Source organism: Anopheles bellator, chromosome 2, assembly GCF_943735745.2.
Source record: "Anopheles bellator chromosome 2, idAnoBellAS_SP24_06.2, whole genome shotgun sequence".
Lineage (NCBI taxonomy): Eukaryota > Metazoa > Arthropoda > Insecta > Diptera > Culicidae > Anopheles > Anopheles bellator.
In genome coordinates, this window is record NC_071286.1 from 66,145,429 (window position 1) to 66,170,800 (window position 25,372).

General features: G+C 48.0%; 4 protein-coding genes and 2 non-coding genes across 6 annotated transcripts; 5 read left to right on the plus strand and 1 right to left on the minus strand.

The window, feature by feature from the left end:
- The first annotated feature begins 238 nt into the window (after positions 1 to 238).
- Positions 239 to 6,474, plus strand: LOC131208411 (dyslexia-associated protein KIAA0319-like protein). Its single transcript, XM_058201151.1, has 7 exons — positions 239 to 462; positions 520 to 2,357; positions 2,431 to 2,730; positions 2,796 to 3,101; positions 3,161 to 3,395; positions 3,478 to 3,645; positions 5,622 to 6,474. The coding sequence occupies exons 1-7, from the start codon at positions 282 to 284 to the stop codon at positions 5,825 to 5,827; spliced, it is 3,234 nt and encodes a 1,077-aa protein (XP_058057134.1). The 5' UTR covers positions 239 to 281; the 3' UTR covers positions 5,828 to 6,474.
- On the plus strand, positions 4,209 to 4,330 carry LOC131212988 (U5 spliceosomal RNA). The gene has a single exon (XR_009156938.1). It is a non-coding gene; the product is annotated as a U5 spliceosomal RNA (small nuclear RNA).
- Positions 5,235 to 5,356, plus strand: LOC131212989 (U5 spliceosomal RNA). Its single transcript, XR_009156939.1, has one exon. It is a non-coding gene; the product is annotated as a U5 spliceosomal RNA (small nuclear RNA).
- Positions 6,475 to 8,289: 1,815 nt separating the features above from the next.
- Positions 8,290 to 19,301, plus strand: LOC131208421 (uncharacterized). The gene is made up of 3 exons (XM_058201164.1): positions 8,290 to 8,656; positions 15,458 to 15,655; positions 18,298 to 19,301. The coding sequence occupies exons 1-3, from the start codon at positions 8,587 to 8,589 to the stop codon at positions 18,507 to 18,509; spliced, it is 480 nt and encodes a 159-aa protein (XP_058057147.1). The 5' UTR covers positions 8,290 to 8,586; the 3' UTR covers positions 18,510 to 19,301.
- A 456-nt stretch (positions 19,302 to 19,757) lies between these two features.
- LOC131209796 (uncharacterized) lies at positions 19,758 to 20,855 on the plus strand. Its single transcript, XM_058202937.1, has 2 exons — positions 19,758 to 19,997; positions 20,208 to 20,855. The coding sequence occupies exons 1-2, from the start codon at positions 19,931 to 19,933 to the stop codon at positions 20,603 to 20,605; spliced, it is 465 nt and encodes a 154-aa protein (XP_058058920.1). The 5' UTR covers positions 19,758 to 19,930; the 3' UTR covers positions 20,606 to 20,855.
- A 128-nt stretch (positions 20,856 to 20,983) lies between these two features.
- LOC131210521 (uncharacterized) lies at positions 20,984 to 21,909 on the minus strand. Its single transcript, XM_058203779.1, has 3 exons — positions 21,758 to 21,909; positions 21,450 to 21,632; positions 20,984 to 21,387 (listed from the first exon to the last, which is right to left on the minus strand). Exons 1-3 carry the CDS (start codon positions 21,804 to 21,806, stop codon positions 21,164 to 21,166), a joined length of 456 nt encoding a protein of 151 aa, XP_058059762.1. The 5' UTR covers positions 21,807 to 21,909; the 3' UTR covers positions 20,984 to 21,163.
- Between the last annotated feature and the right edge of the window lie 3,463 nt (positions 21,910 to 25,372).

Sequence of the window (25,372 nt, forward strand, 5' to 3'; positions counted from 1 at the left end):
TTGTCAGTTGTGCAAAATTTTTCATAACATCTTCATCAATAACTAAGACCTTATTCATACCGTCTCTCGGAGTTGGTTGAATACAAAACGGAAAACCACACTTCGTCTTTAAGTTAAAATGTACGTAACGAAGCTTCATGAGTGACAACGTACGCACGGTCGATAGTCGAACCAACGAATGGCATCGCAGTGATAGTGAAAAGGGATAATTTGAAACAAATTCGGAAGGCAAAGAACGGCGAAGCTTTGTGTCGGAAAAGCCTCGAGCGAAACAGCTGGCAATGGGACCGATGTGGCCTTGGGTCTACGCGCTGTTGATAACCATCGGAATTGGAACTGCTGACTGTCGCCTGGATGAAGATTTGAACGATGACCACCGTGTTCCGGTAGCGGCGGAGCTATCCGGTATTGAGAAGTGCCCCGGTATGATGCGTTACATTTTCGACGGTTACGCGCCGATCGGTAAGTGGTGTTACGATGGGGCTGCTGCGAATGGTATTGCAATTCTTTTTTTTAAAGGAAATACCAACGCCGGAAACTACACGGAGAATTCCAAAGGAGTCACACTGGAACCGTGCGTTAGGGACTGTTGCGCGAAAGGGCCCAGCTGCAACACGGCTTTCATATTCAACCACACTTGCTACCACGTGAAATGCATCAGTAACGAGCTGTGCCTTCCGGCGAAGAAAGAAAATCTCTCCTCGATGCCCCGAATGGTTCTGGTGAACCCGGTCGAAGACGGTACGGCCGGCAGTACCTGGTGGGAGTTGTTGAAGAAAGCACAAGAGAAGCGCCTGCTTGCCAGTGGGTCGCCCGTGGTCGGGGATGACGTACGGGAGGAAAACTTGCTGGACAAGCTGGCGGAATTCTACAACCTAGCGAACGGTGTGCAGCGGGTGCGTGATAGGGAGGACAAGTTCGACATGTCGCAAACGGGTGATCTCTACGGCGGGTCGGACTACGGTACGGGTGCGTTCGAAAAGTATGGCAGCAACTTTCTGCGCGACCAATACGACGAGGAGGCGGAAGAGAGTAAACTCTATACGGACACCCGGGTCCTCGGACCGATTCGTCCGTGTCAAACCGATGGTGCCTGTCCGCGCAATGAGCTGTGTGCGCGGGTCGTACCGAACCTACGGGAAGGCATTTGCACCTGCGTGGAAGGATTCAAAAGAAACGAGAAGAAATTATGTCTACCGAAGCAACAACCGATTAGCGATACGATAGCCGTTCCGCAAATGCTTTCGGCGGCACAACAGCAGACGATGAAGGTGGAAGAACCGTTACCATCGCCAATGCGATCCAGCGTGGCAAAGGACTTAACTGTATCGGTGGTGTCGAAGGATGTACGATTACCGACAAACGAAGCAACACTTTCCGCGTACGTGATACCGGACGAAACGACCAGTGGCGATCGGTACAGTTACCTGTGGACACTGGTGTCGCAGCCGAAGGGGGACAACAACAGCACCATTGCCGACCAGACGAAATCGGTGGCGAAACTCTCCGGCCTGGCGGAGGGTTTGTATCAGTTCAAAGTGACCGTGAGCGGCCAGAACGGTTCTTACGGCGAAGCATTTATGAACATCACCGTGCTGCCGGAGCAGAAAATCAACCAACCACCGCGCGTGGTAATAACGCCGGCCAATCAAACGGTTCGCCTTCCGAATCACGAAGCGATTCTCGACGGCAGTGGTTCTGGAGACGATGTCAAAATAGTGCACTGGCTGTGGGTGCTGGAGCAGGGTCCACTTGGCTATCAGCCCGATTTGCCGGAGGTGAGCACGTTGCAGCTGAAGAATCTGACCATCGCCGGAAACTATACCTTCAAGCTGACGGTAGAAGACGAGCAGGGACTGAGCACTAGTGCCTCCGCCGTTATCCAGGTGCTGAAGGAAATCGACTATCCACCGGAAGCGAACGCGGGTCAGAACGTGATACTCTACCTGCCGAACAATAACGTCACACTGAATGGATCCATGAGCAAGGACGACAACGGAATCGTGGCCTGGGAGTGGACAAAGGCCAGCACGAACCAGTCAAAGGCGGTCGATATGCAAAACACCCGGACACCTTTTCTGCAGCTTTCGAACCTTGAGGAGGGCGTGTACGCGTTCGAGTTAAAAGTCACGGACGCTAAGAATCAGAGCAGTACTTCGAGGGTGCACGTGTTCGTGAAACCACCGACTAACCGGCCACCGGAAGCAAAGGCCGGTCAAAGTGGGACGATCTCTTTGCCACAGAATTGGGCAACACTCAATGGGAGCGAGTCGAGTGATGACATTAAAATTTCGACCTTCCGCTGGGAGCAGGTGTCCGGGCCGAATGCTGCGGTGATAATGAATGCCAATGCATCTGTAAGTGGTCAATCGAAAGTTGCGGAGCACTCAGTTTTTGAATTATTCGGTTTTTTTTCAAATTTATTTTCAGATCGCCAATGCGACGTCTCTTACGGTTGGGGAATACGTGTTTGAGTTAGTCGTGTCGGACGAGGCGAAAAATGATGCTCGGGCCCGTGTAAAGGTAACGGTTGTGCAGGAGAAGAACACAGCACCCGTCGCGAATGCAGGGGGTGATCAAACGGTGACACTTCCCACCAACATTCTCGTGATGAACGGGAGCCGTTCGAGTGACGATCTGGGAATCGTGCGTTACAGTTGGACCCGGGAACCGAGCAGCCTGGCGATTGGGACCATTATTGATGATAGTGACAGGAAACCGGTGCTGATGGTTCGTTACGGCGATATAAAATCAAGTAGGGTTGTTCGATTGAACGGTATGGATTTTCGTTTTAGCTTACAAACATTGTCACTGGCCGATACGTTTTTAAACTGACCGTGCACGATGGGCAAGGTCTGTCGGCATCGGACACCGTTAGCATCATCGTCCATCCAGATCCGTTGCTGATGAGTTTGGTTGAGGTGTCCATCACCTCCGAAGCCACGGTGCTGACGGCGACCGAGCTGGACTCGATCGAACAAAAGCTGACACTACTCATCGGTGACAATATGGCCAAACTGCACGTCCGAGAACTCAAGGTGGAGCCTAGAACGGGTCAGGTGGTGATTGTTTTTTACGTGGAAAAGAAAACCGGTCTTGAGGTAAGTAACCGATCCTAGTATTAGAATGTTAAACGGCAACACTACTCGTTGTATTGCAGGATAAGGACAAAGTGGTAGTGATACCCGCGCTAGAGGTGGAACGAATATTGAAGGAGAAGTTTTGGCGAGATTACACCATACTTGGCACCTCGGTCGTAGGCATTCGTACCACCGTTTGCCAGAACGATTGTTCCGGGCACGGCGTATGTAATGCAGAAACTCGCGAATGCATTTGTCAGAGCTTCTGGATGCCAGATATTTTTTACTTCTGGGGGATCGCTGAAGCCAATTGTGGTAAGCAGGAACTAAAAATTGTAATGGGCGTAGCAGATGGCTGAATCATTTTTATCGTTCCCTGTCCGCCGATTCGTTTCAGATTGGTCCATACTGTACGTGATTGTTGGTGTACTTATAGTTTTCTTCGTACTGTCTGGCATTTGCTGGGGAATCACATGCCTTTGTCGGCGAACGCCGAAACCACGCACAAGGCCCAAACCGCAGAAATATTCGTTGCTACAGACAAATGACGAGGAATTGCCTTCATGTGAGTATATGTTTTTGATATTTGCAACACAGTTTGGATTTATTTTGCGATTCCCATGAAATTTATCAACAAATTTCTATGGGTTGTAATTGGAATTTCAATAAGACTGTGTGAGTTCAATGTGATTTACTGTTGATATGACCAAAGCCATGGTTAAATGTTTGGGGTAAAATATGCATAAACTATGATACGATTCGGAGTTATTCGGAACAAAACACTGCAATTGTGTGGAACGGTATAAATGTAGCAGGCCTTGGCTGTCAAAACGCTCTTAGGTACAAAGTATGCCTTGATGAAATTGTACCGGCAGTTTTGTGTTCACCGATGGCATGAGAAAAATCGAAATATTTATTCTGAAATCGGCAGTAATTCTATAATTTTCCTACAGATTCATTTCTGATTTTAGGTTTCCATGGGTTTAAAAGAGCGTGTTGGTTGTTATGATGCGAGTTTTAGTGTGTACGAAGCGAATAATGAAAAGAATAACACGGTTCGGAAAGCTTATGTATCGCTATGCGAGCGGGAATAGGGAGAGTGTCCTGATCGAGCCAGAGCACGATTCGTCACTCTGATCTCTCTTCAAATGTCGAATAAATCTTTCGCCTTTTACTAAAGATTTCCGTGGAGAGGGATACTCTAAGGAGTCTAAAGGAAATTTTTGTCGTCTCGATTCTGCAAAGAGTCGAGCCATTACCGTTAACTGAAATTGTGTGGTAAAATGAAAGTTGTTCGTGTTCACCAAATCGCCGTTACTAGCGCCAAGCGATTGAAGGAGCACCAAACTTCACTTACTTACTTACTTGTGCTGATTAAGTTGTGGGCGTCTGTGTTGGGCAAAGACGTAAACAGAAATCCAACATATTTTGGATTTGTAACATTATTTTCCGCAAGTTGTGAATATTGTTCCTTGAAAATTTCAAAATAGTTTGGATTTTTATCTCATTGCAATGAATTTATAAATACCATTTATCATTGCATTAAAATCAAGAACTTAAAAAAACAATCTATGCTCGGCATCTGGATGAATTTGCATCCCTTCATCGTTTGCTGTGAACATGAAACAATTGCATACCTTTTTCAAACAATTTTTTTTTACATTTTATTCATTTAACTTCGTGACGGTCGTGAAAAATCAGTGCAATTTTATTGAGTTAATAGCATCGCTCGAACAAAAAACATTTTTGCTCTTTGCTACGAATCGCCACAGTGCATGGGATAAGCGGTTCACGCGTCGTTTAGAACCTTACACGACGGAACGCTACAAACGTCACCGCTACGAACGTCAGGCACACACGAAAGGAAAAAATGCTTGCCGGCCGTGATGCTTCTGCCGTATGATAGAAATGTATTTTTGCAAAGGTAATTTACGCCCAGTTCCCAACGGAATGAAACATATCGTGGCGACAATACAAAGCTTTTGTAAAGATCTACCGATCTGCGATGATTTGAATGTGCCGAAAAGTGTATTTATGTGTTTTAAATGCGATAACATTGTGCACTGTGTGAACCGCAGAGAGTGCGGCTAGTTTAAAAATCGCTAGAACAACACGAACACCGCTGGTGTGGTGGGCAGCTCGGAACGTCGATAGTCACTCTGATCTCTCTTCAAATGTCGAATAAATCTTTCGCCTTTTACTAAAGATTTCCGTGGAGAGGGATACTCTAAGGAGTCTAAAGGAAATTTTTGTCGTCTCGATTCTGCAAAGAGTCGAGCCATCATCCAATCAAAAGCGGCGGCGCACTGCGGAGGGCGAACAGTGGCGAGCAGTTTGCTCCATGCCGTGCCTCAGACGGTGTAACGGGTTGGAACTCTCTTAGCTTTGAACGGGTATAGCAGAATGCTTTCAAGCGGCGTACCCTTAGTTGCTTTGTTTGTGTTTTGCAGGCCTTTGTTTGTATTGTTGATATGTTAAATGATTGCAAATGCTTCCGTTGTTTAATAATAAATAAAATTACTTACTACTTATTTATTGTAGTTAATCGTGCGGGAACAAACCTATCGGACACCGACTCCGACTCGGACGTGCTTTTCGAAAGCCGCTCACGGCACAACGGTCTGCTGCCCGTCGGACGGTCGGGTAACGGAGGCTTGCCTAACGGAGAATTGCGGAATGGTACCGGAGCAGCAGGAGGACACCCCAAGTACGGGGTCACGCGCCTTGGGCGACGCATCAAGGCTTAGGAGCGGAATAGCGCAGGACAGGCCGTTCCGTGCGGGTGCCTGTCGGTGCTACCGATCGCTAGTCTGAGAGTCTATCTTACAATACGTTCCTACCAGCTTGCAGTGATTTACATTTAATTCACCATTTCTTATCCATTTTCATCCAATTATTGTTTGGTTTTTGAGTTTTGTCAAGGCGGCGGTGACCAATGCTGGATTCTAAACAATTCCATTCCAAATGCGCACATGTAAGGCACGCTTTAGAAGATACGTTACCGATAACGATTGTGATCCAACGGCCATCGAATTAATTAAGTTGCTGACCAGTCAGTCCAGCGAGAGAAAGGGTTGCGCTTTCGAACGCTGGCTCGAAGCCGGCTGCTGAGCTGCATCGCAGAAACAACCATTGTGAAAAGCTTATGTGAGTTATGATTTACGTAAAATGTAAGATTTTATTAGAAACTCCTTTACATTCGCCCCAGCGTCAGTCAGAAAGCAGATAGTCACCTACGTTCGTGAGTAAGTTGATGTTCAATCCATAGCGTGCAGTGTACTTATGAAAATCGTGGCCACCCGTTCGATGGTTCGGTGGGAAAAATGAGTATTATCTTTAACATGAAACCGATCACGCACCGATCGGGCTGTGAGGTAGACGATAGAGAGGAGCCGGGCGGAACCAAGATAGAGTGCAGAAGGTTTAGCGTACAGACGAAGGGGACAGGACACGGCGCGCCCAGTATTAACAATCTGCATTCGCTACCGCATACGAATATAAGGGAAACATTTTTACTAGAAAACACACTTGCGAGTGCTATATTTTCCATTTCTTTCCCAGGGGAGGAGCACAAAACGGGGTCGAAGGGCCACCGTCTTCTGGAAAACTCGGTCAGTCTAGTCCGGTCGGAGAAAAGAACGTGATGCTGTGAGAAAACATAACGTGAAACGAATAAAGTTCGAAGCACGGAAGGAGCACAAACAAGATTCTTGTGCGCACCACAAGCCGAGCGGCCAATATCACATACGAGAACGAAGGGTTCATACTGCACGGAACAACTGCTGCTGATTGGATTCGCCATGAGCTTTGGGATCGTCGATGATCGGATTCGGTGGGCGCTTCGATCGTCCTTGCCATTGAGTGCACCGTTTGGAGCGCCCTTAGTCTAGGGCACTTGGATTTCTGTCACGGCCAGGCACGGTTAGTCGGTCAAGAGAATGCTAGGGCCCGCTCGCAATGAACCGTTCCGAATCGTGTCCCTATTCACGCTACCCGGATTCGCGGCCGACTGTAAAATCTGTTTCAATGTGGAGTTCGGCGCAGGGCGCTTGACTAACGATCGGGGTCCAAATTGGAACAATTTGAAAGTACAATTATTTTCCTAATCTAATTTACAGTTAGTATGTTCGGTGGTTGCCACTTTTTCGGTTTAGTTTGACCTTCGGTGGCAACAAAAATCGACAGCCCGGTGTTGGCAACGTGCCCAGTGCAACATTTTGCTCGCTGGCACAAAACTGCGGTTTCAGTTTCTTTCACCCGCGTATTCGGGGGCTCTTTGTTTGGTTGAAACGTTGTCGGACTCGAAAAATGACCAAATGTGTTTGTGTGTTTATGTAAACTACGCGAAGCGTGGTCAGTGCGTTGTTGTTCTTTCGTCTTGCTCTATCGGCAAGAAATTACATCATCATCGTCATCATCATCAGCGACCACGACCAACACTAGCGCGAAGCGGAACGCATGAATTGGCGATGTGTCGTGCGTATTTTAAGCTACGCAGACATCCATCAACAACTTCCACAATTCGTATGATCTGCGATCTGGGAACGCAACGCAGTGTAAGGATTTTTATGATTTAGGATCTAAGCCGCTCCGCGGAATGTGTGAGAATGAACCAGGGCTGCGAGCATGTGGCGAAACCCCGTTTCTCTGTTCTATAAAAACGTAACTCGGGTTTGATTTAGTACCACGTCTTTACCAATTAATTTCTGAAATTAATTTACAAAACAATATATTGGCTAAGCTGTTTGGGTTTGGGAAGAGACTTTTCAAATCGATCTGATCATTTTAATCCCAAGAAAGGTAGCAAACAATGAGCCATTTCACGGGATGGTGCCACGGGATTCAAATGCGTTAGCCTTTTTGCACCCATACTCGTCCCTGCCCAGGTTTAACCTTCGTCTCTCGTGTGGAACTGGAACCAGTGTTTGACGAATGTTTGTTGTGGTGAATGCGCGAACTCATCTAGTTATTTCTTGTTTTTCTTTGGGTTAATATATTTAGCTTTCGATATCCTCGCCAAACCTGTTCGCGCACGTTGCGTGGCGGGTTCGTGTGTACGTTGCGATCGATCGTAACGCGTTCGTGTTCGTGTGCGGAGGTGGGCACGGCGCAAGAAATCGGATTGTGAACTCCGCGGCGTCATAACAACAATGCCACCGCTTCCCGCGAGAAGCGTTGCGCGCGCGTTCGTTAGTCTCGCTTCAGACGCGAACGTGTTCGAACGTGGTTTCAAACTTCGCGCTCGCGCCTTTTCTAACTGTTGTGCAATTCGCCCCCCTTTTCCTGATCCCTTCCCTGGCGCGATCGTGTGCGTACGCGTTGTTCGTGTGTTGATTCGTTACCGGCGTAAAGGTGCTTTGCAACGTCCACCCTTTCGAGGTGCTTGTGGTTCAGAGAGAGAGAGAGAGAGAGAGAATTAATCCGTCCCAACGATCGACGAGTGGCCAGCCTCCGATCGTGAACCAGAGCAACATTAAAAAAAGTGAAATTACGCCCAACACACACCATGGCGGTCAAATTCGTGTCAGCGTTGCTGCTTTCGTCGCTCGTTCTGCTGTTGGTTGATTTCGAATCAGGTAAGTGTTGGGCTGCAAAAACGGAAACAATAGCCACCGACCGAGGTGGTCCGAGGTCGGTCGGAACGCGTGGCGAAACACGGATGTGATTTACCCGGTCACATACGGAGGCCCGCGGGTTTCTTCTCTTTAATCACATCAATTAATTGCCCATCCATTAGAAATATCCACAGCTTTTCCAAGCTGGGCCGAATAATTGGGATGGGCCGGATGGTGGTTACGCATCATCGCATCGTCGCGCGGTTTCGGAAATGCGCAACCTTTCGGACCGTTGAAACGAAGGAACGCCGCAAGGTTGAAACGACACAGCCGCCTTCAGCTTTGTTTTACGAATTCTTAAATGAATTATTAAACCACCAAGAAGGGGCAATCCACTGGCGTTCGAATGGCTGATATGGCGGGGCCGTTGGAATGTGAACCCCCCTTCACAGTGCCCCACAGTTGTAAGTGGCAGCCCAACCCAATCTAGCAGTTCGAGGGGATGTTTGTCTTTTTCGCCTGGAACACTTACTCCTTCCCTCGGGCGACAATACGAGCCGGGCGATCAGCCACCCTCTCGCGCGACGATCGATGTGGCGAGGAACAGAGTGTTTGACAGCTCATTAACAACAATTCAGTGTGTGCTCGGCGGTGTTTGTTTACTTGTTTGCTCCAGCTCCAGAAGTGGTGCCATTTTTCGGCCCGAGCCACTTCCCTGTATCGGATCGGGTCGTCCCGTGGAAAAGGAGCTCGGTCTCGGTGTTACACAACCGCCACCGTTTTCGGGGCACTCGAATCGAAAAGGCAACGGGGGACCCAGGAACGCAAGTACTTTCTGTGTGGCTGTTCAATTAAAAACGCATCTTCCGCGCGCGGAAGAGGGGACGCCAGATGAGCGCGGCTGCCAGATAAGTGCGTGCGCACCCTTGTCGCCCTCGGCTTCCGGGAAGATGCCGATGCCGATGGTGTGTCAAAGGTCGTCCTGCAGCGCAGCGGGAAGCCCGCAAGATGCTCGAGGGTCCGTACACTCGCTGGCGCACCAGCAACCGCGGATTATATGTCACGAGAGCATGACATTAATTAACGATAAATTTAATCTATTTCACTGCCGCTATGGGCATTCCAGTGGCCACCGGTTGTTGAGAGCAGCGAGCAGCCGCGATGATTTTGAATATTGTTGCGTTGTTTCCGACCACAGTGAGCTTCGACGGCCTGGGCCCGGAACTGGACCCCGGCCCGTCCCAGCCCGTTTATTGATGAGTATTTATGAATTCAATTAGCTAAAATTCAAGATCAAAAGATCACCACTTGCTGCCACCGGACGGGAAAGAACTGGTCTGCAGTCAGGGCAGGGAAGAAAAGCATAAAACACCGACATGGCGAACCGTTTACGCGCGTTTAGTATTCAAATCGTGATCGCGAGCTGTGGGCCACACGGTGCACGGCGCAATAATTGCGGGGCAAGGTAATGTAATTACGTCGGGTCCGACCGTACGATCGTTCGTGGTTGGGTGTGGCTGGTCTTATGGAAGCCCCTTTGGGAAACTATCAGTCACTCGGCCGCCATACGTGAGTCTTTGTGTGGCTTTCTATTACTTATCAAAACACCATTGGTTCGCAGCGATTATTGCATTCATCGACAAACTGAATCCCGCTTTCAAACAATCTGCCCGATCGCTACAGGGCCAATTCAACCTTTGACATTATCGGTGATAGGTCCACGGAGGTATCTCACGGCGCGATGGCCAATAAATAATTTTGTTTGTTGTTTTAAAGAAACAAATTTACGATGATCCAGCTACAAGCCCGATAATGGTTTGTTGCGGATGTGTAACGGTTACTGCGGCGTTTAGTAGTCCCCTTGCTCCATCACTTAGGCCAGCATCACTTAGTTGCCGGTGAGGGTGCGACCCACGCTCAACCGGGCGGAGGGTGGCGCAATATCTCACACGACCATGTTTCAGCTTGACAGCGGCGATGTAAGATTTCCATTAGTTTTTCACAAACGGCTGCTCACAGCCGTGTACTGGTCCTTGGCGCTGAAGGGCACCATGATCCGCCGTGAGAGTGACACTAGACACTAGAGGCCTTGGCCCCGAGACCACCGAGAAAGACGATGGGTGTGCTGTATGTTTGTGACGGTGGCGTCGATGATCTCACTACAAACCGTGTCACGTGCGGTAGTGTCCCACGCCATCATCGTCTACCTCTCTCTCGAGAGAGCCAGTGGGTCCTACAGTTTCATGCAATTACACCCAAAATAAGACAGAACGCAGCTATTAAATGGAAACACCTCCTTATCATTCTCCGGTAAACAAGTGGGCCGCTGATGAGTTCCGGCCTTTAAGCGACATGATTCGTACTTTTAGTTTCATCTTGAGCCTCCGCACAACAATGGCTGTGATGGTGAAATAGCGTGAAATTGTCACCCGGGGGCCGGACGCGCCGGGAATCGGAAATTGGGCAGCGCAACCTTCAAGAAGTCTTCCAGCCGCAAACAATAGGGAATTAGTAGGCACTGTTTTTGTTTGCGGTACGGTCGTCGTCTTGTCATTAGCCCCCTAACCGAGATGGGCCAGCTTCAAAAACACACGCGATGCGATTGTTTATAACTGCGAAGCATAAAAAAGGGTTAAACTTGTTTGCGCATTATCACTGTGCGTCCATCGGAACGCCATTGAAGGCCGCTCGGAACGACTCCGCAACGAGCCCGGAGTGAGTGAGGGAGGGATGATCTCATCGATCGTCGATCAGACACCGACCGAGGTGATCCGTTCTTGGGAGGCGATCTTCGATTTGCGATTCGATTACGCACGCACGCACGAACGCACGCCGCGTGACATCGTCCAGCGTGGAATGTGGTCACATATGTATGATTAATGTGACCGATGTGTGACCGATGATGCTTGATGATGCATTATGTAGCTGGGGTCCGGCGTCTATTGTGCCGCCAGCACCACCTGTCATCGACGTGAATGAAACGAGGGGGTTTGTTGCCACTGGGGAATGTAGGCTGTCCATTGCGCGGTTGGAATTGATTATGAACGGCACAATTAGCGCGAGGAATTTTCCTTCGCCTCCTAATCGAAGCGGCCAGGACTCCAATCAACAAAAGTGTTCAGCGCGCGCCATCCTTAGGCGCACCAATCTAGGTCGGTGTAATGACGAGGTTTCGATTTCTTGCCTTCAAGCACCGAACCACCGAAGGGTTCGACTTCTAGGTGCGCGCTATCAAGCCACACCTCGAAAGCTGTCCACGGGACGGCAATGGGCCTGTCTCTGCCCGCCATCAGGAGGATGGGTTTATTTTCCCTCCCGCGTTTCCTTTCCTGGTAAACCTGGTGCCTGGTAATGGCCAAACGGTTTTAATGGTCGGTGGGTAAAATTAAATGATTTAGCTGCCGTGGTCCGGGGCCAGCCAACCGAGGCCGGGCGGAATTGCTTTCTGGAACAACCACAACCGTCGAAGGGGGGGTTGTTGGGTGGCGATGGCGTATGTTTATGCTTCCGCGTGCCGCGTGGTGACGATGGTCGCGTGAATTCGGATCTGTGGAGGAATGTTTCTGGGAGGGAACCACAGATCACCACAGACCGGGTTACATCAGCCGGTTTTCCTAATGTACTGTGAAAGCATTGCTGATGGTGCCGGAGTTGTAATTCGTAAATTGTTGGTTTTAAGACCAACCCGAACCGGGGATGAAAACTCCAACTCCACGTGACACAATTTCTTTCCGGGGTCGCTGATGGAGATCTTAAATTATTCCTTCGTTTAATGTCGATCGGTTGCCTCAGATTTTGGTTTCCGGCCCGCATATCAAACAGGGATTTTTTTTATGTGTGTGCCGTTTTGTTGATGGAAACGACACCGTTCCCCCCTGGGGGTTGTAAAAGCCTTGAACATACTGTGTCAATATTTGCTCTCACCCTCACATAGGCACGGACACGGGCATGGTGCTGGTGCCGTACAGGGATGCCTGAGCGGGAGTAGGTCCCCCCTTTCGGAGCGGTTTGCCCCTTGACATGAAAGAAAAAACATTACCCGTCGAAGCTAATATCACCGTTAGGCCAGGGACCGTTCGATGGAATCTAGTGGAGCGATGATGTGATGCCCGTCGAAAATCGGCACTAACAGTGGAATCTGCGTCAGCAGAGGAGCGTGCGTGATCGTTGACCAAACCCAACGCAGGCCCGGTATCTTGCGTGTAGTACAAACACTTCACTAGCCACGCACCACGCGCCGATTTTGCATAGGTCCGCGATGACAAGGATCGCCGCCAGACACCTCCCACCGAGCAACGATCACCGGATCGTCGATCGCCGCGTGTTTTTATTTTTAAATCATAATATTTTTAGTCGCAAACGCAACATCTGTTTTGCGAAACTGGCACATCTTGGCTTGCCTTGCGGCCGTGAAGGGACGCCCCAGGTTGCCATAGGAACGAGCGTTGATGGTCGAAAAAAACATATGCTGAACTATCGAGAGGTTAGCGACTCGGGTCGAAAAATGGAGCCAAATTCTTGGTTCACAGCGTTGGGTTTCTGCTTCTTGCGTCGTAAACCGCGAGAAGCACACGGCGATCGATCGTCGGGACAAAGAGCGGTTTGAAGCACTCTTTTGGGAGCAAAAAATCGATCTTTTGGAACGATCGGTGCGTGTTTGAATTTGAGTTGTATGTGAGTGTTGTGAGCAAATGGGCGGCTCACCGGGTCTGGCGCGATGTTTTATGTGATTAATTCGAAAAACGTGACCGGGATTGGCAAACGCTGCCTCATGGCTAGTTGCCGCCCGGCGGGTGAAGTAAGTTTGATGGTTTGAGAAACCGATCGCAGATAAGTAGCTGAACCCCGGTGATCACCGCTGATTAGTCGGTGGCTCATGCGGTGAGTAATTTGGAAGTTAGTGCTCAATTAGATTTCCGTTCCTCGGGTGCGGGATATGTTGAATCAGAACCGTGCTGTTAGTGATCGCAGAAGGGTTGGCATCGATTGCAATTGAACGTTGAACGTTTGACTCATCGCGCGATCGTATCTCTCGCATTTCAAAACGGGCCCACCGCTTGATTGGAATGTGTGTCAAATAGTATCGTTAAATTATAAACTCTCACCGCGTTGGCTGGATCGCGCGTTCCATTTTGTGGGTTCTCTGTTCGATCTACTCGACCGAGCTCCCCGTATAATAGGTGTATTTAGCTTTGATTTATTCTCGGGAAAACTTTTCCACGCCGCGCGAAGGTGACGTCCACGTGACGCAACCGCACCAGCCGGACCGCGGTAAATTGCGCGCAAACAGTCTCGCAGGTTATTGGCAGGTCTTCTCCCCGGGGGCTCTCTGGGTCGGTGCTGCGGTGTGCGGTTTGAGTCATCGCTCGATCGTGCGATCTCAAGTTCTGAGCCGCAGCTGTGTGAAGCTAAGTGAGGTCTGTCCACTTGAACCTCGCGCGGTGCGGCTTGCGGATGAGAACTTTTTCACATGCCCGTTGCACATTTGCTTTCAAGCTCGAAATTACTATCATTTGTCAATCAGAGGGCCCGTGGTGGATTTTGATTAATGCACTTATAACGTCCGGCTACATTTTGACAGGTCTAAACACAGGGGGCTCGGCACTGAATAAGTAACGAACAACTCACATGAGTTAGTTTTTGCCCGGGAGGGGTTCGATTAGGAAATTTATATTTTCCTTTCGTTAGGCCGATGAATAAAAGAGTGCCGACAGGACTCCGTTGCCGGACATGCTCAGGGAACTGGTTTTAGCCGGTCAAGCGGCCGAGCTTTTGCTGCCCTGAGTCCTGCCAAATATGTCAGTCGATTGAAGAAAAATTGGGGGCAACATGACACTTGCTGAAGCGAAGTGCTGATAAAGTATTCATTCGGGGTCCGTGAACCCGCGGGTTCCGCAGGGAAAACACGGGACCGCACATAATAAATAATAATATTTTATTCATTGTTGTGCACGGTCATTTTACTTCAAGCGCGGGTGAAAGTCCTTTTAATTAGGATGCTTGGTACAGTACCGCCAAAAGGGTCCTGTAACTGTTGAATCGTCGCAACGGTGACCAACAAGTACTTGGCGATGCCTGAAGCCTTGACGATGATTGAACAGCTTTGATGGGCGGAATTTAATTATGATTTCACCCAGCAGATGATGGACTAATTGATGTAAACAGTGTGCCTCGACGATCGCGGATTACCCACCCAAGCTAAACCGGTGTTTATAGTGTAAAATGTGGGGTAAATAAACAGTGATCGTGCTGGGCACTACCGATTTGACCGATTATCACCACGCGAGAGCCGAGGATGTCCGCCGATGATTTGTACGTTCGGCAGGTGAAGAGTGACAAGCGCGCGCGCGGCAAAGTATTTTATTTTGGATGCGGCCACCACCGGTCTGAGATTGAATTTCTTTACGCAAAACGGAAAAGGAACGAGAACTGTACGTCACAAAATCCTCGATCTAATTTCGTACATTGCCACACGGCCATTATGTGTGAGCAAAAGTATTAATTTGAGCCCCGTTTGGTGAGCGCGGGACCCTTTTGGCGTGTATTGATGTAATAAAAATAACTTTCAACTCCGCCCCGGCTTTCGTGGCCGGAGGGTTGGCTGGCGTCTTAATGGCCACCTTAACGTTGATGGAAGAGAGCACCACTAACGTTCGGATTACTTAAGCCTCGTTTCAACCAGACAGATTGGCAACCGCGGGCCATCCTCCGGTTGCGCTATTCGAACGTTTGAACGGCGGAAGTGGGCGCGACAGTATTGTTTATGAAAATTTAATGACGATCCTCGCTGACTTGTACGTTTCTATTCTTTCCCAATTACAGCCGATGCGCTGCGATGCTGGCGGTGCTCGTCGGATGCCTCGACGGCTGCGTTCTGCGACGATCCATTCACCCAGGACATTATAACAGACCAACAGCGCCGGTGGAGCTACGTCGACTGCAGCTACCCGCCGCAGACGAATCCTTTCAACCAGCAAAACCAACCGACACGAGCGGTCTGCAAAAAGATGCGGCAAATCAGTAAGTAGTGAGTCCAGTGAGGCCGGACGACACGCCATCAGGCGAACGGCTAATGGAACTCTGACGGACACACGTTAATCAGCTAATGTTAACGCATCGTTCACACGGATCCGTGTCTCCGGTCTGGCTTGATGGCCACGCCAGGGTCCTGCGCCCGGTGTGTGCTTTTGGGTGTGTCAAAAAGATTTATGGCTTAATTTAATTAGTGCGCACGGGGATTAGTCGCATTAGTGAGTTTTTATCGGGACTCATTTAGGAACTCTGATACTGCTGGGGGCACGCGCCCCCTAGCGTGACCACCGTTCCACTAGTTAGCCATTAAACGATGGATTGCTCCCCTCAACAAGGTCGCCAATTGTTTGCCATTCGCTCCCGAGGTGTGAACTGGAAACCCAATATTTGTTTACCAACGGAGCACGGAGCGTTTGGCGGGTTCGACAACTCAATCGGAGTTCAATTTGATGTTTGATGGCGTACTAAAAAAAGACACGGGTGGCAATGGAAAAAAAGGACATAAGGTGGATTTTTTATCACAAGAAAATAACGTTGCAAAAGGAAAATAGGGCAGCGATGAAGCACTTTAGCCCCTAGCCCCCATTGTTCGATACAACAATCTGGAACTGTACTTTTTTTCTACTCACTCCGGGACAAGTACTGCACCTTGTCGTGCACTTCAATTAGAGTGTAGTGCTTATCTAACCACACCGTAAACGGCTAACGGTAAAATTAACACACTACAGACAGTATCACCTTCAATTGTACATGTTTGCATTTGCATATTTTGCTCATGTTTGCCACGCAAGCGCAGACAAATATGGCAATTGTCTAGCCGAACGATAGAAAATCATTTGGCCAGACAAAATGTGCTGGTTTTCTTGCCTTTCGTTCGACCCAAAACGACCGATCGCTGCGAAAATGGACAAACTGACGCTCCACCGGAACTACTTCCATAGGGCGCATGGTAAAGAGCGCATGTCAATCAGTCGGGCTTGTTGGGTCGTAAACAGGTGATAGCTGATGAACCGGGGAACTACGGGGAACACCCACAACCTGTCGTGTGGTTCTCATCGTCCGCCTGTCATCATTATTGTTCGGTTCGGCGCAAGACAGGACGAGGGGGGTTGCGATCGTGAACGACTTCCGCTACCGGTTTGGCCGGTGTTGATCCGTTTGAGTTTCGTAATTTCACCGAATCGTTACATGTGAACTATTTTCAGAAGCTACCAGTTCGATCGAGGTTCGCTCGTGTCGGGTCTTATGATCGCCCGAGCCCGAGTGCGGCACATAACATGGTTGCGGGTGGTATGTACAGGGTTTGTCGGTCAGGCACACCGAGGTATGCATAGTAACACCGCTCCGTTACGCAACTACTCGGATGGCATCGCGGCCGGGCCCCATCCTCGATCATCGTCTCGAAGGCGAGAAGCCTTGGCTGCGATTGACATTGGGTAGAAGATTTCCCTAGCACGTCTACACAATTGCACTTGTTGGGCTGGCGAGTGTTGATTTGATGCAATATGGAAATAGATCTGTAAAACAAACCGCCTTCCCGCAGTCGTTCGGAACTCTCACACAGGGCCGCAACGGAACGGGATGCGCACGTTGCGGTTAGCTCGCTGCGGAATGCTCGAAATGCTACGATCGATCGCAACTCATATTTACTCATATTTTAAGACCTCCTGCGGGTGCTTTTGCTACTGTTTGCACGTGCTCTGCGTGTCGTGGAGTCACCGCTGCACACATGACTAACGGCCGGCCCAGATGGGGATCGCTTGATATCAATTAGTTACCACGTGATTGCCGCTGCTCCCGGTGCAAGATGCATGCACGGTGCAGTGCCAAAGCAGTAGAATTACTGTTAATTGTGCCAAACGACACAACGTAAGGAGCGCCCATATGGCCGGCAGATAATTAACGTTCGTGCTACTTCTGGCTAGTGGCTACTTTTCGAACGCTTCGTAAACTTTTGTCATTATTTTACGAGACTTTGCGGGAGCTACACGTGGTGGCCAGGTAGGTTCAAATTGTCCACGCTCCACGGTGGTCCAACATTACGCGGGATGATTTGTTTCGATTCGGTTAAGATGCTGCTAGAGGGCTTGCGTAAATTTCAACAGTGTTGGCATCTTTTAGAGCTTTCGTTTAAATTTGTAGCGTTTTCCGTTATTTGTGGGGTACTAACTTTTGGAGCATTTGGATAGCAGTCCATCGAATACTCACTCGATTCTCGCTTGTCAGTCAGCAGTCTGGAAGTGAGGTTAATTCTAATCGCTCAGTGAATAATAAAAACGTAACAACCTTTACATTGACATTGAAATGCACATGCAAACGATCGCGCCCGGCGCATGGATTTTGTGTTGCTCAATGTCGTTCGCACTGTCGGAGTGATTTTTATCATCATTAAGCAATTTTGCACATGCACCTCACTGCCCGCCGCCCATCCTTCGTCAAACAATAGACGGCCGCAGTGCATAGCTTCATTTCTGATACGCATTTGCATTCGCAGCTCTACCTTGAAGGTTCTCCGCTGACCTTGACCGGCTACTGTTGCTCGCCGATGCGTGTCGAATGCTCTCGAACATCTGTCTCAAGAACAGATGCAATTACAATATTTACCTCTAATTCATCCCGTGTCTTTCCAGTCAACGATCGTGTCGTGGTGTCCCGTTCGTGCGCTTTTGAGGACGTCAACGCACCGCCGAACTCGTGCCTGAACGCCCAGACCCCATCGTACATCCGGACAGAGTTCTGCGAGACCTGCACCACCGACGGTTGCAACGGAGCGGCTGAATACGGCCCGGCCGCCGTGGTCGTTCTCGTCAGTGCCTTGGTAGCGAAGCTGCTGGCCTGGTAATCACACGGTGGAATGTTATCGTTAAATATGCACCACTCTCCAGCAACACCTCTACAGAATCTCATACCGCACCGGTTCTCTCACCAGATCATGCTTTGCGACGCTGTAAGCGTTCGATAAGAGGAACAGAAGTATTTTGGGTAAAGATAAATTAAAACACGAAAGTTGTAACATTTGCAAAACAGAACATCACAAGCGTAAGCATTAGGTTGGCAGTGTTCGGTGACAATTGGCTTAGGATTTACGACACTACATACACTAGGATAAGCGTAACTGGATAAGCCGTCAAATCGATAACGAATAATGTACAAATTACAAATTACCATACCGATTAATAGTGAAACGCTGCGGAAACGCATCAGAAAACGGTAAACATACAGTTCAAAACCACATAGTCTCAAACCCAGACGTTCAACATTATTGGTACCGGTGGCGAAGATCGATCGCCGACCTTCAAAAGCTAACAGCGTTATGTTGTTTTTACACTCAACGGTATTATGAGCCCTTTTTAGAAACAGAAGTTCACAGCTTTGTGCTTAGAGAAAATGATAAGTTGTTAAAGTGTTTGTTCTCCCCTTGCCCAGGTGGTCCATATTCCATGTTACCGTTCTGTTGAAGGTATGATATACAGTTTGATAAAAGTTCTCATTTTCACTGAGAAGTACACGTTGAACGTTTCAGTCCAGCGATCGGACATATTAATGAAATAGAAGATGCTTGCGTGTTTGTTCTGGACGATTTGATATCTCGAATGTACATAACTTAAAATAAATGGTAATAAAGATCCACCGAAATGTCTGTTTTGTTGACTTCTTTGTCACCGCGAATAGACTGAAAGAAAAAGAACTCTCGAAAAAGTAGTTCATATTGGTTCAAAATACTGAATTCAGTTATTGTTCACGAGTTACAACAGCACGTTACAATACTTTAAATTAAAACTTAACAAATTTCAAGGACATGCAATTTTCTCTACCGTGGCGCCATCTACGCGTCAAATGTATTTTAGCCAAACCACATTACTGAATGGGCGGGGTTCTTGCGATGTTTTTGCTATGTGTTTTCCCGGTTTGTAGTACCTGTTGAGTCCAAAGCTGAGTAACGGCTGTCAGTGCATAGCTCAAAACGTCACTGTTCATCTGACATGCCTGCGTAACATGTCCGAGAATAGACATACCATATAACGTAGCAAACGTCTCGACGCGGAATATAAACGCACCGTAATGTCAGTTGAACGATCGCATCATAAAATTAGTCAAGCGAACGCGAACCGATCAGCCTCGTACTTGTGCCTTATCTTTAGTTATATTTTCTTTTAAGTAGTTACGTTATTTTCGTGGCTTTGCCACAGTATATTCATCAGTAATTGCTACAGGACATCGCAGCGACGATCTCGTAGTGAATTTGGGCGAACAGCAATAAACATGCGGTCCCGAAGCGCCTGGTTTGTGGTGTGCGGTCTGGTGGTGCTGGCATTTGGCGTCCAAATGGGTGTGTTTACCGTCTCGAATATTGATTGAATGATGAATGAATAATCCAATCTCCGTATGATTTTACGCGTGCTTAGCGTTGCTGCACGTGATTCACAATTCTTTGTTGCGGTGAATCAGAGAGCATCAATATCGAAAAAGATTCTTCGTTCATCATCAAATCGAAGGAAAACAGCTATGCTAATGTTGGTGTGCCATTCCGTTTCTGTAGGTTTTGGGATCAAGTGCTGGGAGTGTCGCTCTGACTCGGACCCGAAATGTGCCGACCCGTTCGATAACAGCACCCTGTCCATCACCGATTGCCACCAGGTAGATTCGAAATCCCACTTACCTGGGGCGAAGGCGACGATGTGCCGCAAAATAAGGCAAAAGGTACATGGCGAATGGCGGTACTTTCGCAGCTGTGCCTTTATGGGCGAACCAGGCATCGAAGGGGACGAGCGATTCTGTCTGATGCGCAGCGGCACCTACAACATCTTCATGGAGTACTGTACCTGCAACAGCAAGGACGGTTGCAATACGGGATCGTACCGCACGCCGGCGAGACTGCTCATTGCTGGTGCGCTAATAGCTTTGCTGTCGGCTTTGACCATTTTCCGTCGTCTGTAAACGCTGCCATTCCGTTGACCTCGGTTCGTGCCCGGCGCAAGAGTAGCGCAACGAGAGGTGCGAACGGGAGTTCAACAAATTCCTCTCGGATCGAGAGCGGAACTTAAGATATAGAAGATAGCCGAAAGTTTTTTTCAGTATTCTATAGACAAAAGGAACCATTCCGTCCACACTCAAGTATGAATCTCTTGTCCACTTAGGGTACATATTTTCCTCTACAATTGCATTTTGTACCGCACGAAACGAAATAAAAACTGACTTTTTAACTAAATGAAAGAGCTTCGGGTGTTGATGCATTATTTAAACCAACCGGATTGAGGTTGAATCGCTAATCAATGGGTGTGAAATGTGTAAAAAAGAATGTCACTTTATTTCGCGTTTCTTGCACCGCATAACGTTCTGGAATGCTGCTTAACTCGTATAAAAGATCTTTCATTTTCATAATACTTCGAGAATGTTTGAGGTTGTTCTTCCAACGTCTTTTAACAATGAACGGGAAATGGACGGCTTCAAGATGAGAACGGCTGCATCGTTGGCTCCATAGCTTACTGAGGCAGCTTATACGACAACTTTAACAGCAAACAATAGTGGCAGGATTGCTGCGAGCAGCACGCCGAAGGTTGCGGTCACCGTCCGCGGTGCATCGTTACATTCATCATCGACACAGTAGCACTCTTCCCAGTACACGCCGTTCTCGAACACACCCCAGTTGCAGATACCCGTGACTCCGGTTTCCGACACCGAAGCACACTGTCGGATCACTTGGCGCCATCGTCCATCCCCTGCAAAAAGAAATGCCGTTCAGTGGATGGTGGTCACGGAAATACGGTGTATCGATGCCTACAAATAAATCCCCGAGGACTTTGCTGAACCATTTTCATGCAGAATGAGCCAGGCATATGCGACTCATCGCTGTTGCACTCGATGGCAATGTTTTGTGTTTTGTTAAATGCTTTGTACGCGCCGCAGTTGTCGGATCCGATTGGATCGGTTTGTGACGAGCATTGGTAGCAGCGGATGGCCAATGCTGAAAAGAAAGTAAATTTGTATGAACGCGATCATGATCCCCAAGTGCGTCGCCACCAAAGTGCCACTCCCATTGGCGTGGGCTAATAGGATGCTTCCTTTCGATGGCGCGTACAGCGAACTTACCACAGCTAATACTGCTCGAAAGTAGAAGAACTTTAATGAGATTCGTCATAGTGCCTTAGGGTATAAACAATCGTCGCAATAAAACGATAGAAATCAAATAAAAGACGATAAAGGACGGAAGAATTCCGAACGTTGGATGTTTACAAATGACAAGTCGCTTGCCTCGGGAATGACAGTTCGTTGTTTGGTTTCTTCCTCGTTGAAGGCCGACTGTAACGCTGACGACGTAAGCCTCGGTAAAATAAACGGACCACTAGAGTTGTAATTTGAATATAAAAAGTCCGAAACGGATACTTTTTCTATTAGTCGATTAGTTTCCGATGGACGATTAGTTTCTTGTCCGATGTGATATCATCAACCAATCGTGAGAACGTAGGAGGACCATTTCAAACCACTGGTCGACCCAATAAAGGATCCATTACTTCGTTTATGGTCGTCCAAGCTTATTGGGGGAGTAATAATCAAAATTCATCCAGCGTAGGAAATTAAACATGAATGTGGATTATTTTATTATTTGATACTGGATGAAATAGACGACGCACTGGCATCTACTGTCGCTAAAAGAAGGGCGCAACGTTACGAATGGCTGATTTGGTTACTGGTTTTAGATTTATTGTACAAATATAGTTTACACATTTGTTTTTTCGGTTTTTATTGTATTTTTTGAGTTTTCAACAGTGATCCATAAAGTATGGGTTTCTACAGCAATATAGAATAGGGCTTACTTCTTTTCGCTAACTGCTAACACTTCGCCTCTGCTTTCTTCTTCGTTATAACGGTCGTACTATGAAATAGTTTGGCAAGATAAGAAAGACTCACACGGCCGCAGCTAACATTTCTGTTTTCGACGAAGCACTGATTTTGTTTCCACTATCGTTTGGTTTTAGGTAATGTCTGCAGTGATAGTTAGTATTGTAGTTTGCACCGTACATCACCGTGCTTTGTCGGTTTCTGTGGCTCTTCACCGCGTGGCGTAGCGAATTTAGTAAGTTGGTATGAAAAACAAAGATACAAATCGATACATTAGCAGTTGTATATAGCTGTAATCGGCGTCAACTGTGCAGCGGTTAACATGCTCTCAAAGAGCCGTAAGGTTTGTATATAAACAGTTCTTAACAGTTTATACGTCTCGGTTTTTACGCTTTCGCTTTATAAATATCCATGTATAATTTTGCTCACCTATTAAGTCATTGATCTGCCTTCTAAAATATAGCTTTAAAAATGAACCGTTCGTACGCACACTTACACACGCAAGATTAAAATACTGCATTAGGAAAAGTACACACTACACAAACATGGCTAGCCCGCTGGGCGTCCGTTGTAACATTCTTTTTTTTAGTTTTATCTTCTCCCAACGTCAGTATTTATAGCTTTATGGGAATGTTTTGTTATGTCAGCTTCTTGGGCTTTAAGGTTTAGTTCAAACTCGTCCAAAACGCTGCGCTTCATTTATATTACGGTGAAATCATTTGCCATCCGGCACGCTAGCCAGCCACAGTCAGGTTGCATCACACGTGCTTACCCAAAATGAGGATTTTTAAATCTTCAATCTCGCTTTCACCCGCCGGGAGGCCACTGTTTGTTGGGTTGCTTTCCACGGAGACCCGTTGGCTCGCGGGCGGAATTCTCAGAACGGGAGAAAAAAGGATGGCCAAGAAAAGGAATTTCCGACATTTTCTTAAGCTCCACCGGACGATGCCGGTGCCAGGGCAGCGAAAAGGAAAATCAAGACAGTCGCCAGTGGCGAAGAAGAAATCGTCGAACCGTCGTCGACACGGGTTCCTGAAATCCTGGAGGATAACGGGCTGGGAAAATGTGGTAGCCAAATTCCCACTGCAAATACTTGGACAACAAACTCAAAGCCTCGTCAATGTACCCGGACGGCCGGAGTGTGCCAAATGTTGGGTACCATTCAGCAGACTCACACGGAAAGCAACGACGAATGTCAACCGAGAGGTACGTTTTTCGGAAGCGGAGGTTGATATTCGTTCCGTCGAATCGGGGTCCACTCTCGTTGGTGTCCCCGTCGTCGCGCAGTGGCCTAGCGCAAACCCCTTGGGGCTTTGTAGAGGGGTGTTGCTACCCGCCCGGCGGGTGGGGGAGAGTTATTAAAATTTAAAAATCCCCACATCTCCGCAGAGAAGCTAAGCTGGCTCAAAATGTGCGATAGAACGTGCGACTGGCTGGCTGGCGGCCAGCGGCCGTCACGACGACGGAAATTAACTAATGCTTGAGGGTCACGCTGAAGCTAACCTTCCGCAGCGGCTTGCTGTTTTTGCTGCTTCCACGGTGTTTGCCTTCGCCCGCAGTGGGTGTGGTTGCTTACCGGAGCTGGAGCTGGTAGATGATGTGATGTTAAGCAGCTCGGACCCAATGCCGGACATGGGAGCTTGTTGTGGAGTTACATTAACCACGTGGAACGTGTGTTATGTTTAACTTACATCACTGCTTATAAGGATTATTTAATTATCGTTAGTTTTACTTTGCTTTAATAACGCCCTCCCCGTCACATGTTTGGATGTTTGCCATGTTTTGTTTGTCGCATTTTTTTAACAGATTCTCCTAAGACATGAACATTGTATATTAACACGTGCTATGGATTTCAGATTTCTAATACAGCATTATTGTTATTCATATTTTAGTTATTATTATCGTTATTATTATTATTTTTTTATTGTTATTATTTTTCTCTGTTTATGTATTGTTATACCGTGCCCTTCGAATGGTTCGAAGGGTGCGTTCGGTTTGATTGGTTAAATACTTTCGATTTATGCATCACCCGCCATTAGCCATCGTCAACATCCCACGTGCAGCGTGGTGGTGGTTTGGCTTCAGGACGATAAGTCAGGATCATAAAGAGCCTTCGGCCACCACCAGGCTGTAACTACTTTTTATGTTTAGTTTTTTATTTAAAAGGGCATTACGGTATGGGTTTCAATCGTCCCGTCCTTTGCTGCGGGGAGCACAGTATGTGTAGAGTGTGTTAGTCTTCTTTTTTTGTTTTTGCTAGTTTTGCGTTAACTTGTTGCGTCTATTCGTAGGCGTGCCAAGGGCCGAACTAGCGCGGCAACCGGTACGGAGTTTTGAGACGCATCATCCAGTAATTGACTAACCAACGCTGGCTTACAGCAATGACGTTTGTTTGTATTGTGCTGAGAATTTAGAGTCTACGCTGACTGATCAGCCTGCTACGTTGCTACACGCTAAGCGCAGCGCAAAAGGAAGGCGAAACTTCCTGCCGGTTGCTATCGAAAGTAGCGAAACAAACACGACGACCTGCCAATGCTCCGCTAAATACCCTACTTTCTACTTTCGCTACAAAAGCTTCCTACTTTCTTCGGCCGGTTCGGGACCAAGAATCCCTCGGCCGAGCAGTCATGGACCGAGCACCGAGATGGACAGGAAAATTAATAGGATCAATCAAGGCATCAACCGCAATCAGCAAAGAAGCGGCTCCGTTCATAATTCCCGCAACCGAGCGAAAGATAGCAAACCAGATCCAAACCGGGCGCATTCGAGTGCGCTTAAAAAGGAAAATCATTTTCCATATAATAACGATGGCTCTTCGGTGGCAAGCGAGGAGATGCTTCGCCGTGGTTCAAGTATCACCGTGGA